General features: G+C 35.3%; 1 protein-coding gene across 4 annotated transcripts in view; it reads left to right on the top strand.

The window, feature by feature from the left end:
* The window catches only part of ARAP2 (ArfGAP with RhoGAP domain, ankyrin repeat and PH domain 2), a 186131-nt gene that overhangs the window by 147971 nt on the left and 24244 nt on the right, over positions 1 to 13916 (top strand). For all 4 annotated transcript variants that reach the window (XM_010365834.2, XM_030921122.1, XM_030921111.1 and 1 more), the window contains one exon: positions 10543 to 10682. In XM_010365834.2, coding sequence (XP_010364136.2) covers positions 10543 to 10682 — 140 coding nt within the window. The remainder of the gene's footprint in view (positions 1 to 10542; positions 10683 to 13916) is intronic.

Below are 13916 nucleotides of genomic sequence, written 5' to 3'. Positions count from 1 at the left end.
CAAGTACTGACCAAATTTTAGAGGACTGCCAACTCAATTTTATCTAGGTAGTTAGGGAATGCTTTCCAGAGTATATATCATCAGATCATTACCATAAAAGCTGGATTTAGTTCTTGGTATTTTGGTTTGGATAACTCCTGGGGTATTAAGATAGGGATACTAGAAGAGCTTTCTGGTTGAGAGTGATGAATGGAGCCACAGAATTCAGTTTTGGATGTGCTGAGCTTTAGGGGTCTGACGTGTGTTTGAGTCAATATGTCTAGAAGGGAAATAAATACCTAAACCTAAGGAGCTCATTGTGTGGAAGGTGGTTTTTAACCTTGGCAGAATAATAAGTCGTGCAATTTTAGTGTTAGAGTAAGAATATCAGAGACACAACACCAGCATTTAAAGAACAGATGTAGCAAGAGAGGCCCTGTGAAGGAACAATCAGAAAAGTTTCAAGGAAGAAAGAGAGCAATGCCATGTAAATTATCAAAGGAGTAATTTTTAGGGGGGAAAAAAAAGAGTGCTTAATAGTGTAAAATGATGCGTGAAACCAAGAAAAGTCCCTGGACATGTGTTGTTATTGTAGTTGATAGTGATGGTGGTCATGGTAATCATGACTATTACTTAGAAGTATCCCAGGATGTAAGACAGAATTTCATGTTAGATATTAAGAGACCTGAATTCATATTCTAGCATAGTTGCTTTCTAATTTTGTCACAGTAATTGTGAGCCACAATTTTCACATTGGTCAATAAGATGATATAACCTGTCTTCCCTACCTTGTGAAGTTTCATGAGAATCACATGAAAGAAAATATATGAACACTGAAAACTCCAGTGTTATCTCTGCATTTATTACAAGTATCCTGAAAATTATACATTCATTTAATATAAAAGAAATATATCACACTAAATTATATTTTAGAAATATTTATTATAATTCAATGTAATAATGAAAACAGTATAGGAAAACAATTTTCTGCTTTCTGCAATTTACTGTGTTAGTAGTAAAATGGCAAAAAAAAAAGAAAATTCTGTCACTTTTTTATTCAATCCTGTTCTAGTAGTACCTGTATTTATAATTTAAGTATTTATAAATAATTTAATTATAGAAGGATGTCAACAGGCTGCTTGTTTTGTTAACCACTGCTACTTCAATATAGTCTTCCTTCGGTATCCATGAGGAAGTGGGTTCCAGGACACTGCCACATCTCCCGCCACCTCCACCCCGTGCCACCTGCTTGTCATGGATACCAAAATCTGCAGATGCTCAAGTCCCTTATATCAAATGGCAGAGTATTTGCATGTAATCTATGCACATCCTTCCCATGCTTTCAATCATCTGTTTACTTATAATACCTAATGCAATATAAATGCTACATAAATTGCTATGCTGTGTTTTTTTCTATTTGTATTTTAAATTGTTATTTTTTGTTTCTCAAATACTTTTTTGATATGCTATTGGTTGAATTGACAGATGTGGCATCCATGGATGCAGAAGGTCAACTGTATGAATAACATAAGGGAGAATAGATTGGAATGAAGGGGGCATACTTGGCTTATCCTAAGGAACAGATTACTTTCTTGAGGTGTCACAATGTGTCCTAGTCTTAAAAAGATGCCCCCCCACCGTTAGTCTTCTAAAAATAAACCTTCAATTGTTAATAAGAGAGAGAGAGAAAAAGAGTGAGAGAGAGAGAAAGAGGGGAAGGAGTATACTTTCAAGCAGCTATTATGTCCAGTTTGGTTTCTTCTTAGTTGTAGAATTAAATTTTACCAAAATGCATTTTGAGTGAATGTCATACAGTGAATGAAATGTATCAGTAATTCTCCCTCCTTAAAATTATAAAAAATGCATCTATACAATCAATTCTGAAGAGAGAAAAATATGCACAATTTTGAATTTGGGAGGGCTTTTTAGATGTTATCCTGCAAATATTGCAAAATTACTTGATCTTGACATAATTTCAAGGGGGTTGTTTCTCAAGGAAACTGCCCATTTGTGCCCTTCATCACTTAGGCTACATGGGGCAGGTAGAACTTGGAACAAAGAACTTTTTAAGATAAGGCATAGCTCTGAGGAAATAGTCTTTGCCAGCAAGAGAAGAAGAGAGACACATGCAGACCACGAAAAATAGATCAATTTATTGTGTATTTCCTTGTCACTGATCAGATAATATATGAGAGATAACAATAGTTCATAGTTACTGTGAATTTACTATGTGCACTGGGCTAAATGCTTTACTTACATTATTTTATATCATTTTCCTACTTATCTTAGGGTTGTTTACTACTACTAACAAATGGAGAAACTGAGATGGAGAGGTATTACGTAACTCTTTCAAGGCGACCTGCTGATAAGTGGAGAAACAGGTGTTACAGTCAAGATCTCTCCGTATCCAGCTTATATATTCTGTCCTAAACCCCTTACTATCCTGAAATCAAGGATAAATCAGATATCAGGTTTTTAGACTCTTAGAAACTCAATCTATAAGTCATCAGACTTTTGTAAGGGTAGTTATTTCTGTAGTGTTTGCCTTAGGCTCTGCAACACAGAGAAAAATTATGTTCACCCTCCATTAATTAAACAAGGACTTACATTCTTCTTGTTCTGTGCCAAGCGCTCTTCTGAGCAATTTATATACCACATCCACTGGGTAAGTACTGTATGTATTCTCATTTTGCAGATAAGAGAATTGAGATTTAGAGATTACTGCCTGCAATCTAGCAGAGAATGTGATTGTCATTCAAGCCCAGGCAGTCTAGCTCCAGAATGTGCTGTTAGTCACTGTATTGTGTCAGCTCTTACCTAGATTGAAGAGGATAACCAAAGTATACATTATTTTAAACAGGAAATACAAAATGAATATGTACTTAAGCAGAGGTGAAGCTGTTACAATGTTTGTTTGTCACAAACCAGGGAAGCCTCAGAGGAGTAAAGAGTAGCTCAAATAAAAGTGAATTTTCTCTCCCTTTGTAGTTTGCTTGCTCAAGTATGACAGGCATAACATATTGTAATGGTAGTAACTATTAGATTATATTTTCTGTGGATTCCTCATAACCAGGTCAACCCAGCACTGTAGATAAGGCCCATGCCCTTCAAGAAGTAGAAATATTTTCTTTTAAAATATGGTGTTGGCAATAGCAAAGACATGGAATCAACCCAAATACTCATCAGTGATAGACTGGATAAAGAAAATGTAGTACATATACACCATGGAATACTATGCAGCTATAAAAAGGAGTGAGATCATGTCCTTTGCAGGGACATGTATAGAGCTGGAAGTTATTATCCTCAGCAAACTAACACAGGAACAGAAAACCAGACACCACATGTTCTCACTTATAAGTGGGAGCTGAATGATGAGAACACACGGACACATGGGGTGGGGGAACAACACACACCGGGGCCTGTCCATGGGGAGGGCGGGGCAGGGGGAGGGAATGCATCAGGAAGAACAGCTAATGGGTGCTGAACGTAATACCTAGGGGATGGGTTGATTTGTGCAGCAAACCACCATGGCAAACGCTTACCTATGTAACAAACCTGCTTATCCTGCACATGTACCCCAGAACTTAAAATAAACATTGATAAATAAAAAAGTTAAATTATGAAGCAAATATGATGTTTCATGCATTCAAAGGTGATAGATCTTGGAGTTTCATGGCATGAGCAAAAAAATATAGACTGAAGTAGTTGGAAGAACCTTCATGGATCAGTTAGATCCAGAAGTAGGAATCGAATTTGTACAGAATCAAAGAAAACAGGATTTCTCTCAAGATCACTCAAGTGATTAACTTGAGTCATACCACAGAGAAAATGATTGGTTTTCCAAATAGTGTATTATTATCAATTTAACTTAAATATTATGTTTTAGTTTAATAATTTACAGAGATGGATACGAGTTGTCCATTTATTTCACGTTTTGAATTTCAGAGGAGTGTAGGCTTTTGACTTTAGGAAGGTAAGGCTTTAATCATTAGAAAAGTAGGGCTCTGGACAGAGCTTTTATAAAATGATGAAGTCTGTGTTTTCATAACAAGAATCTGCAGTTGTGTGTTAGAGCCATTAGAAAGGTAGGAACACGGAGTTAGAGAATTCTGAGATCCAAGGATTAGAGAGAAAAGGAAGTGTATAGGGTGATAACAATAGGAATGAAGTGAAATTGAATCCCAAAGAGAATTGCTGAAAGAATAATGGTTGATTGCTAGCTGCCTGGACATGGAGGGTAAAGGGGGAATATATATCTGAGAAATGCCATTCCTGGGTGTATGTTTCTCTCTCCTCTTCCCCTCAATCCTAGCCTCCTCCATCCATCAATTATTCTGTTGGGATTTCGGGCTCGTGGTTAGGAGATAACTGTTTTGTATTTAAAAATTGAGGTTTTCAAATGGGTTAGAAAAACTTTTTTGGAGGTGTGAACTGTTCAGTTTCATTGCCTGGTTATGTGGTATGTCTGTTCTGCTTAAATAAATTTGGCCATTCTGCTTTGTTTCATACATGTGACTTTTAAGAGCTTTTCTAAATTGATACCAAGTTGATAGCACAATATAACTTACAATACATGTTTGTTTTCTTACCCACAGTTTTAATTCTAAAGACCTTCCAATAAACTCCAACCTACCCTTTCTCATCCTAGCAACTACCAAGAATAGGGGAGGGTTTTATGATTCAGTAGAGGTAATTTGCTGTAATTTGATTGGAATGAAAGATCAAAAGGTGGTAAATGAAATAGTACCTATTAATGTGCATCCCAGGGTTTATCTCTGAGAGAATTTAGTGCTTTGGGAAGTGCATTAAACTTTCAAACCTGTTATACTCACACAAAAACAACAGATGGTTTTCCCTAGTAGCAAGGGAGCTTTCTGTCTAGCATGAGGTCCAGGGAGTAAGAAATATGAGAGAAGTACACCAAAGTTGAGAGTCCAGCCAGTACCTGAAGAGTTTGGGAGAATGAATTACTGGAAGCCATTCAATTCATGACCTTGATTTTGTTACATACAGAGTTACACACAGTATACTCCAAAGTTTGTAGCTTTATTTTGTTATTTTGGCCTTTAACTGGTGGCTTTCTACTTATTTTAATATCTTGGGAACAGACAGGAATTTGGTTGTGAGAGCTTTTAGAAAGTCTTTTAAATCATAGTATTTATCATAGAGCTTCATATTTCAAAGTATTTTTTGTTCTTCCCTCATCCTTAGCATATATTCCTTTCAAAACTTTCATCTTGGGTCCGTTAATAGCGTACACTCAGGTTTATACTCAATATGCTCAATCACATACAATGATGGTTAAAGTAAATGTTACTATTTAAACGATATTTAAAATTTAAACAATATTTTCCCCTAAGTCTGTTTTTTTTTTTTTTATGACTATGAGTAGTTTAATACCAGACATAGGCTTATTTCTTATTGGTAAAAATGGAAAAGTTTATTAATTTGAACAAAAATGTAAATGAAAAGTACTGTCAGAAGGTGTGAATGGATTTTACTGACTTAAGCAATATAAATACCTGTATTTCACAACTTGATTATCACTTGCTTTTTAAAATACCTATTTCTAAACCAACAAGGCATTATAAATGCCTTTCTTGACTCTCTTGTTCTAAATCAGCTATATGACCAAGTCCATACAATGTTTAACAAATTGCTTACTATACTTCTTAGCTATAAAAGTCCTTTACAATATTTCTCTATGGAATTGAATATTAAGGGGTTGTACTAGAAGACAAATTTTAGCAGTATGTTTTTCAGTAATTATTTAAAAGTCACAAAGTACCTAAAAAGAACCTATTAGTATGACAATGTGATCAACAAAGTACTGTCTGAGGTCAGTATGTGTATCAAGAAAACTATCGGGTTTGTTCTGTGTGTGTATTCATGGTTAGGTTCAGTAATGTGATTAATCCTGGGCACTTTTGCTTCCAGGTGCTCATTCCATGCTCATATATTTGAGTTGTAAGGAACTATTTGTAGTTTTTACTTTTGTTTTCTCTATGCTGATTTTAAGTATGAACATTTGTGTATTATTTGCTGCATTAGTAAATGTTTTCCCCAAACAGATTAAGCAGATTAAGGGTCATTGTGTTTAAGACTATTGTTTTCTTTTTTCTTTTCTTTTCTTTTCTTTTCTTTTCTTTTCTTTTCTTTTCTTTTTTTTTTCTTTTTTGAGATGGAGTCTCACTCTGCCACCCAGACTGGATTCAACCTCTGCCTCTCAGGTTCAAATGATTCTCTTGCCTCAGCCTCCTGAGTAGCTGGTACTACAGCCTCACACCACTAGGCTTGGCTAATTTTTTGTATTTTTAGTAGAGATGGGGTTTCACCTTGTTAGCCAGGCTGGTCTCAAGCTCCTGGCCTCAGATGATCCACCTGCCCCGGCCTCCCAAAGTGCTGGGATTACAGACATGAATCACCATGCCCGGAAAGACTTTTTTTTTTCTAAAATTTTTATTTTGTAAATTTTAGAAATGATGTATGGATATTTAAAATTCTATCACCTTAATACCAGGAAGGTATTAGACTGATAGACCTGATACAGTGTTCTGCCATACATCTTGTGTGCACGTTATCCTGTGTAAGGCCCGCAACAATCCTTCAGGATAGGTGTCATTAGTCTTATTTTACAGGAAAAGCAGAAGCTGACACCATAATGACCATATGATGGCTAGTTGGTTTGAGGTTTCTCTTTCTTTTTGTTGTTCTTCAGTTCTCAAGTAAGCAGTTGAATATGTATCTGGATTTCAGGGGAAAGTTTTAGACCGGAGATATACTGACAAATTTATGCATGATAAAAAAACAAATACAAATTTGATGTTCTCACAAAAAAGTGTTTTTGTGTTACAAAAATTAGTTGACATGATTTCTACCTGTGGCACATTGTCAGTTTTGCACACGAAATATAATTCCTGTTAAAGGATCTACCCTTTTTTATGCATACAGAGCCTTTTGTTCATAAGCTACAACAAATTGCAGTACACAGGAGCACAAAGTATATTGTGCTTTTTGGTTTTGCTTTGTATTTATTTATTTCTGCTAAAGCAGACCTAGTCTTCAATCCCCTTTTCTATCACTTACTAGTTTTTATGTCTTTGGGCAGGTCATTATAATTCTCTGAATCTTATTTTCTGGCTTGTAAAACCAGATAAAAAATTATCTAACTTGAATGTCACAGAATAGGAATCCCAGAAACACATTTAGCCATTTAGAACATGCTAAAAATAAAATGTAAAAATAATGAGAAAAGATGAATCATTATAAAGATGTAGGTGGAAAGCTTAGGGCATGCATTCAAACTATAGAACAACATCTATTGCTGGTGGCTCTGCCTCCTCTTCTTCCACCCTGCAAGCACTGGGCCACGGGCAGAAAATTGTGGGGCAAAGTAGGAGAGCTTTTCTGATGTAAGCCAGGGTTTTCCTGGGAAGGAAAGACTATCTCAGTGTCTAATGCCCCTGTCAATACAAATTAATCCAAAAACATATTAATCTGGCATGTCTTTATACATTACACATCACCAAAAATGGATTTTAATAACAAACATTTTGTTAGATATTTTTGATATGTTAATACCTGTGAAAGCACCTTCCCAGTCTAGCTAGGTGGACCTGACTTTGAATTCTGATGACAGCACTCTTTAGCTGTGTGCCTTGGATAAGTTTCATGATTATAGCAACCTGTTTCTACATCTGTAAAATGATATTGTGATTAATCTACCTGAAAGTGTGCTTCTGAGCCTTTAATGAGGCATTCATGGAAAGGCTAGCGCAGTGCTTGCCTCGTGCTCCACATACGCTAGAGGTGATTATATGAGTTGTTCACTAAAGGGTGCTCAGATTATTACCATTATGTTATCACTTCATGCCTTCACATATTCTGTCTTACTGACATATCCATTGCCTTTTCCCTGTCCGTTGTGTTTCTGGGAATTCTCTAATTTTATTTGTCCATCTACCACAGTGCCTAACACAAAGCTTGATAGTAAGAAAAAGTACATTTTTGATGGAAGAATGAATAATGAAACTACTAAACTAAAGGCAAAGAGATTGAACAGTTTCTTAGTGGAGAAGAGTTTCCATTAAGTCTCTTCTTGTGAAGTGAGAGTCAACAAGTTTTTTTCCATAAAAGGCCATGAGTTAATGTTTTAGGTTTTGTTATCAGTAAGGTCTCTGAAACAACTACTCAGCTCTGTCCCTGTAGCATGTTCGCAGTCATAGATAGTACATAATATGAGGCTGTATTCCAATAAAACTTTATTTTTATAGGACTAAAATTTGAATTTCATGTAATTTTCGTGTGTCATCAAACTTTTGTGAAATTTTTTTCAACCACTTAAAAATGAAAACATTATTCTTAGCTCATAGACCATATAAAAAGAAGTAGAGGGTTGGATTTGGCCTGCAGCCATAATTTGCCAGTCTCTGAGCTAGAAAAATAATGTGTAACCCAAACTGGAGGGAATTCTGGCTTATTAGTCAATGTCCATTAGACCCATCATAATAATAGGAAAAGGATATTGTGTAAATGTGAGGGGGCCTCTCTAGTGATATGTTAGGTTTAAACTTGGATTCAATTACTGTAAAATCCCTCAGTTTCTTCTCTGAGGCAGCAGTGTCTAGAAAAGAACATGCATTTAGAAATGGAGTTTTACCAAATATCTTATGTTCTGACCTACAGGTGAGAGCTAAACCTTGGGTACACACAGATATGAATACAGAAACAGTAGACACTGGGGACTCCAAAAGGAAGGAGGAGGATAAGGGCTGAAAAACCTTTCTATCAGGTGCTATGTTTACTATCTGGGTGACTTGATCAATGGAATCCCAAACCTCAGCATTACACACCCTTGTAATAAACATGCACATGTATCGCTGAATCCAAAATACAATTTTTTTTAAAAAAGTTGAGTTTTAATCTTCTTCAGGTAGCTCTGCAGCCTTGGGAAAGCTTCTTAACCTTTCTAAGCCTTAGTATTATCATGTGTAAAACGAACATAATAATCACAATTTTTTTAGTGTTGTTATTAGAGAGTATATAGGTGTCTAATAGGTAATCAATAAACTGTAGCAAGTATTGCATGTTTAGATTTAGTTTTTCCAATATGTTATTTCTCAAATAGTTCTGTTTTCTCCTGCTATTTCCTTTTTTTTTTTTTTTTTTTTTTTTTTTTTTTTTTTTTTTTTTTTTTTTTTTAATAACTTTAAAGTTCAGGGGTACATGTGCAGGTTTGTTACATAGGTAAACTTGGGTTATGGGGGTCTGTTGTGCAGATTATTTCATCACCCAGGTATTAAGCCTAATACCTATCAGTTACTTTTCCTGATTCTCTCCTTCCTCCCACCCTCCACCCTCCAATAGGCCCCAGTGTGTGTTGTTCTCCTCTATGTGTCCACGTGTTCTCATCATTTAGCTCCCACTTATAAGTGAGCACACGTGGCACTTGGTTTTCTGTTCCTGCGTTAGTTCACTAAGGATAATGGCCTCCAGCCCCATCATGTCCCTGCAAAGGACATGATCTTGTTCCTTTTTATGGCCACATAGTACTCCATGATGTAAATGTACCGTATTTTCTTTATTCAGTCTATCATTGATGGGTAAATGTTCTACCTTAGCAGTTTTGCCTTTCTTACCCTTGCCTGTTTCACATTTATAAAAATTTATTTAATGCCTTAAAAATTTGTGAATTTGAGTCAGAATTCTTAAAGGTGTTTCCTTTTTTATCACGTATTTGCATTGTTTATACCAGTGGGTCTCAAAAGAAATATAATACAAGCCACATATGTAATTATAAATTGTCTAGTAGCCACGTTAGAAAAAAGCAAAAAGAAACAGGCAAAATTACCAGTATGTTTTATTTAATATCATATATCCAACATCCAAAATACATTTCAATATATAATTAACATTTTAAAAATTGTGATATATTCTTTTTTATATTTTATTTGAGATGAAGTCTCACTCTGTTACTCAGGCTGGAGTGCAGTGGCATGATCTCAGCTCACTGCAACTTCTGCCTCCCGGGTTCAAGCGATTCTCCTGCCTCAGCCTCCTCAAGTAGCTGGGACTACAGGCTCGTGCCACCACACATGGCTTATTTTTGTATTTTTAGGAGAAACAGGGTTTCCCCATGTTGGCCAGGCTGGTCTTGAACTCCTGACCTCAGATAATCCTCCTGCCTCGGCCTCCTAAAGTGCTGGGATTATAGGTATGAGCCACTGCTCCCAGCCGATATTTTGCTTTTTTTTTTTTTTTTTCCCATATAAAGTCTTTAAAATTTAGTAGATACTTTACACTTATAGTACCTCTCAGCTCATACTAATCACATTTTGTGTGATTTCTAGCCTGTGGCTACTTGAACAGTCCAGGCAGGCCCATATATGATAAATAGCAATACTTCAGACACATGATATTCCCAGAAGTTCATCTTAGACTTTAGTGGTAGTAAACAAGTTCTTATTTTACATTATTAAAACTGACAATATAGAAATGTTTTGTATTATATTTCAAATAAGTAAAAATGTACCCAACTCACAAAAATAATGCTGTACTTTACAGACCGGAGTACATTGGGAAGCATCAAAGAAGGAATCTTGAAAATCAAAGAAGAACCATCCAAAATACTATCTGGAAATAAGTTTCAAGACCGGTATTTTGTTTTACGAGATGGGTTTCTCTTTCTTTACAAGGATGTGAAGGTATAGTATTTGAACATGTGTACATTTTTATTTGTGTGGGTATTAACATTCATATTTTATGCTACTCTCAGCCATCTCTCTTGGACGTCACTGCCTGTAGTATATAAAATGCATGGTAAGCTGATGATTTCCTTCAGCCTCTGGGATAAGATATTAATGCACTCAGTAACACAGTGAAGAATTTTATAAGGCCTGTTTAGGCACCTCAGATTTTGTAGGACAGTGAATGACTTAAGCCCTGAAGAAAAGTCTAATATGTGTTATAAATCAACATCTCAGTCAATAAAATTAGTAGAGAATGTGTGATAACCTAAAATAAAAGACTTCAGATTAGCTAATGGAAATTAATAAAAGGTGCAATAAAATGACCAAACCCCAAAGTTAAAATAAATGTTATTAGTATCTTTCCTATACAGTTGAATGAATTGACTCATTTTTAATTTCATATGTATTAATGTAATCTTATTGATATATCCCCTGTAATTTAGTTCCCTAAAAGATCTTATTAAATAATTGTGGAGTGGATAAGAGAATTAGATATATAAAAGAGGGAGTAGATAAATGATGTAGCTATAAAAATATTGAACTTAACATCAGAAAATCTCATCTCTGTGAAGAACTGGTTACATGAATAAGTAACTTAATCTCTCAACCTCAGTATCCAAATCTGTAATTTAAGATATTATGAGTTCTGCATGTCATGTTATTTTAATGCTTAAAAATATATATATATATATATATATTTTTGTATTCTCCAGGTGCAGGTTACACCAGTGTGTTCACTTTATTAAAATTCATTGAGCTAAATATTTATGATTTGTGTACTTTTTATATATGTATTATATATACACTGCAATTTTAAAAAAGCATTAGGATAAAAAAAGCAAAACAAATATGTCCATAGGCCCCACCTCCAGGGATTTGGTTTTTATAAGACTGCGACAGGTGCTGTTAACAGCGTTTTTCTTTAATTCGTTGAATTTTTTTTTTTTTTTTTTTTTTTTTGGCTTTTAAGTTCAGGAATGCAAGTGAAAATTTGTTAGATAGGTAAACTTGAGTCACAGGGATTAGTTTTACACATTATTTCATCACCTAGGTATTAAGCCTAGTGCTTATTAGTTGTTTTGTTTTTTTTTTTTTTCTGATCCTCTACCCTCCACCCACCAAAAGTCCCCAGTGGGTATTGATATCCTCTGTGTGTCCATGTGTTCTCATCATTTAGCTCCCACTTGTAAGTGAGAATATGTGTTGTTTTTCTATTCCATGTTAGTTTACCAATGATAATGGCCTCCAGTTCTATCCATGTTCTTGCAAAGGACATGATCTCATTCTTTTTTATGGATGCATACTATTCCATGATCATGGTGGATAAGTTTTTTGGTGTGCTGGTGAATTCAATTTACCAGTATTTTGTTGAGGATTTTTGCATTGATGTTTCATCAAGGATATTGATCTGAAGTTTTCTTTTTTGTTGTATCTTTATCAGGTTTTGGTATCAGAATGATGCTGATTTTATAGAATGACTTAGAAAGGAGTTCCTCCTCAATTTTTTGGAATAGTTTCAGTAGGAATGGTACCAGATCTTATTTGTAAATCTGGTAGAATTCAGCTGTGAGTCTATCCGGTCCTGGGATTTTTGTGGTTGGTAGGCTTTTTATTACTGCTTCAATTTCAGAACTGGTTATTGATCTGTTTGGGGGTGCAGTTTCTTCCTGGTTTAGTGTGGGAAGCTGTATGTGTCCAGGAATGTACCGATTTATTCTAGTTTTTCTAGTTTATGTGCATATAGGTATTCATAATATTCTCTGATGGTTGTTTATATTTCTATGAGGTCAGGAGTAATATCCCCCTTGTTTCTGATTGTGTTTATCAAATATTCTCTCCTTTCTTCTTCATTAGTCAGGCTAGTGGTCTAATAATATACGTGTAAATTCTTTTTATAAATATAATGTAATAATAATAGCATGCTCCTCCAAAAATACCCTAAGAATGTGAACAGGCAAGTCCCAGAGTGAGAAAATGTATTAACATATATCAGAAAAAAGACTCATATCAGGAGTATAAAGAGCTCTTCTAAATCAGCAATAAGAAAAACAGTTCAATAAAAAGTGTGGCAAGGATAGAACAAACATTACATGAAGGAAGATGTAGAAATGGCCAATTGAACCAAAAGTGTTCAATATCATTAGTAATCAGGAAATTAAAATTAGAACCACAAAACATTATTTTACACTCATTGGTATGACTAAAATCTTTTTTTTTTTTTTTTTTGAGGCGGAGTCTTGTTCTGTCGCCCAGGCTGGAGTGCAGTGGCCAGATCTCAGCTCACTGCAAGCTCCGCCTCCCGGGTTCCCGCCATTCTCCTGCCTCAGCCTCCCAAGTAGCTGGGACTACAGGCGCCCGCCACCTCGCCCGGCTAGTGTCTAAAATCTTAACAGTGATAACAACCAATGTTAAAAATGATGTAGAGTAATTAGAACTCCCACATAAATTGTTGGCGGAAGGGTAAAAATCACACAATCACGCTGTAAACTATTTGTCAGTTTTTAAATGAAGTTACTAACATAATCTACCCCATGATCCAGCAGCTCTACGCAAAGCGTTTGTGAATTATATTCACAAATGCACTTGTACAAGGATGTTCATAAGCAGATTTATTCACAAAAACTGATAACTGGAAGCATTCCAAATGTCCACCAATAGGAAAATACTCTATTTGTATAATGGAATACTACTCAGCAACAAAAATGAATATTAACACAAGTCACAACATTGGTGAAATTTTAAAACCTTTGAAACCAAAGAAGCTTGACACAAAATAGTATCATATAAGTCTGTTCATAAGAAGTCTAAGAACAGGCAGAACCATTCTATAGTGATAGAAGTCAGAAAGTGTTTGCTTAGGTTGGGGACAGAATTTGCTGCAGAATTGCCAAGGAAAAGGGTCAGTGGGTTACTCTCTAGATAGAAATGTTCTTTATCCTGTTTTAGATGGTGGTCACCTGGGGGTATGCAGCAACAACTCTCTTTGAGATTCAAGTAGTACCAAGGCAATTACTTTAAATGTAGAATGGAAGTCAGCAGGACCTGGAAAATACTTTTTTAGTATTGAATTATAAAATTAACTTGGGTAAACATTGCTTGCACACTTATAAATGAATGGTGCTTCACTGTGTTCTGTTGTGGAGATGCACAAAGAAAGACCAGACTGTAACATCTGTTAATATGTTACAA

This window comes from Rhinopithecus roxellana, chromosome 2, assembly GCF_007565055.1.
Source record: "Rhinopithecus roxellana isolate Shanxi Qingling chromosome 2, ASM756505v1, whole genome shotgun sequence".
NCBI lineage: Eukaryota > Metazoa > Chordata > Mammalia > Primates > Cercopithecidae > Rhinopithecus > Rhinopithecus roxellana.
The sequence above is the reverse complement of the archived record's forward strand: the minus strand, read 5'-3'. Positions and strand labels throughout refer to the sequence as shown.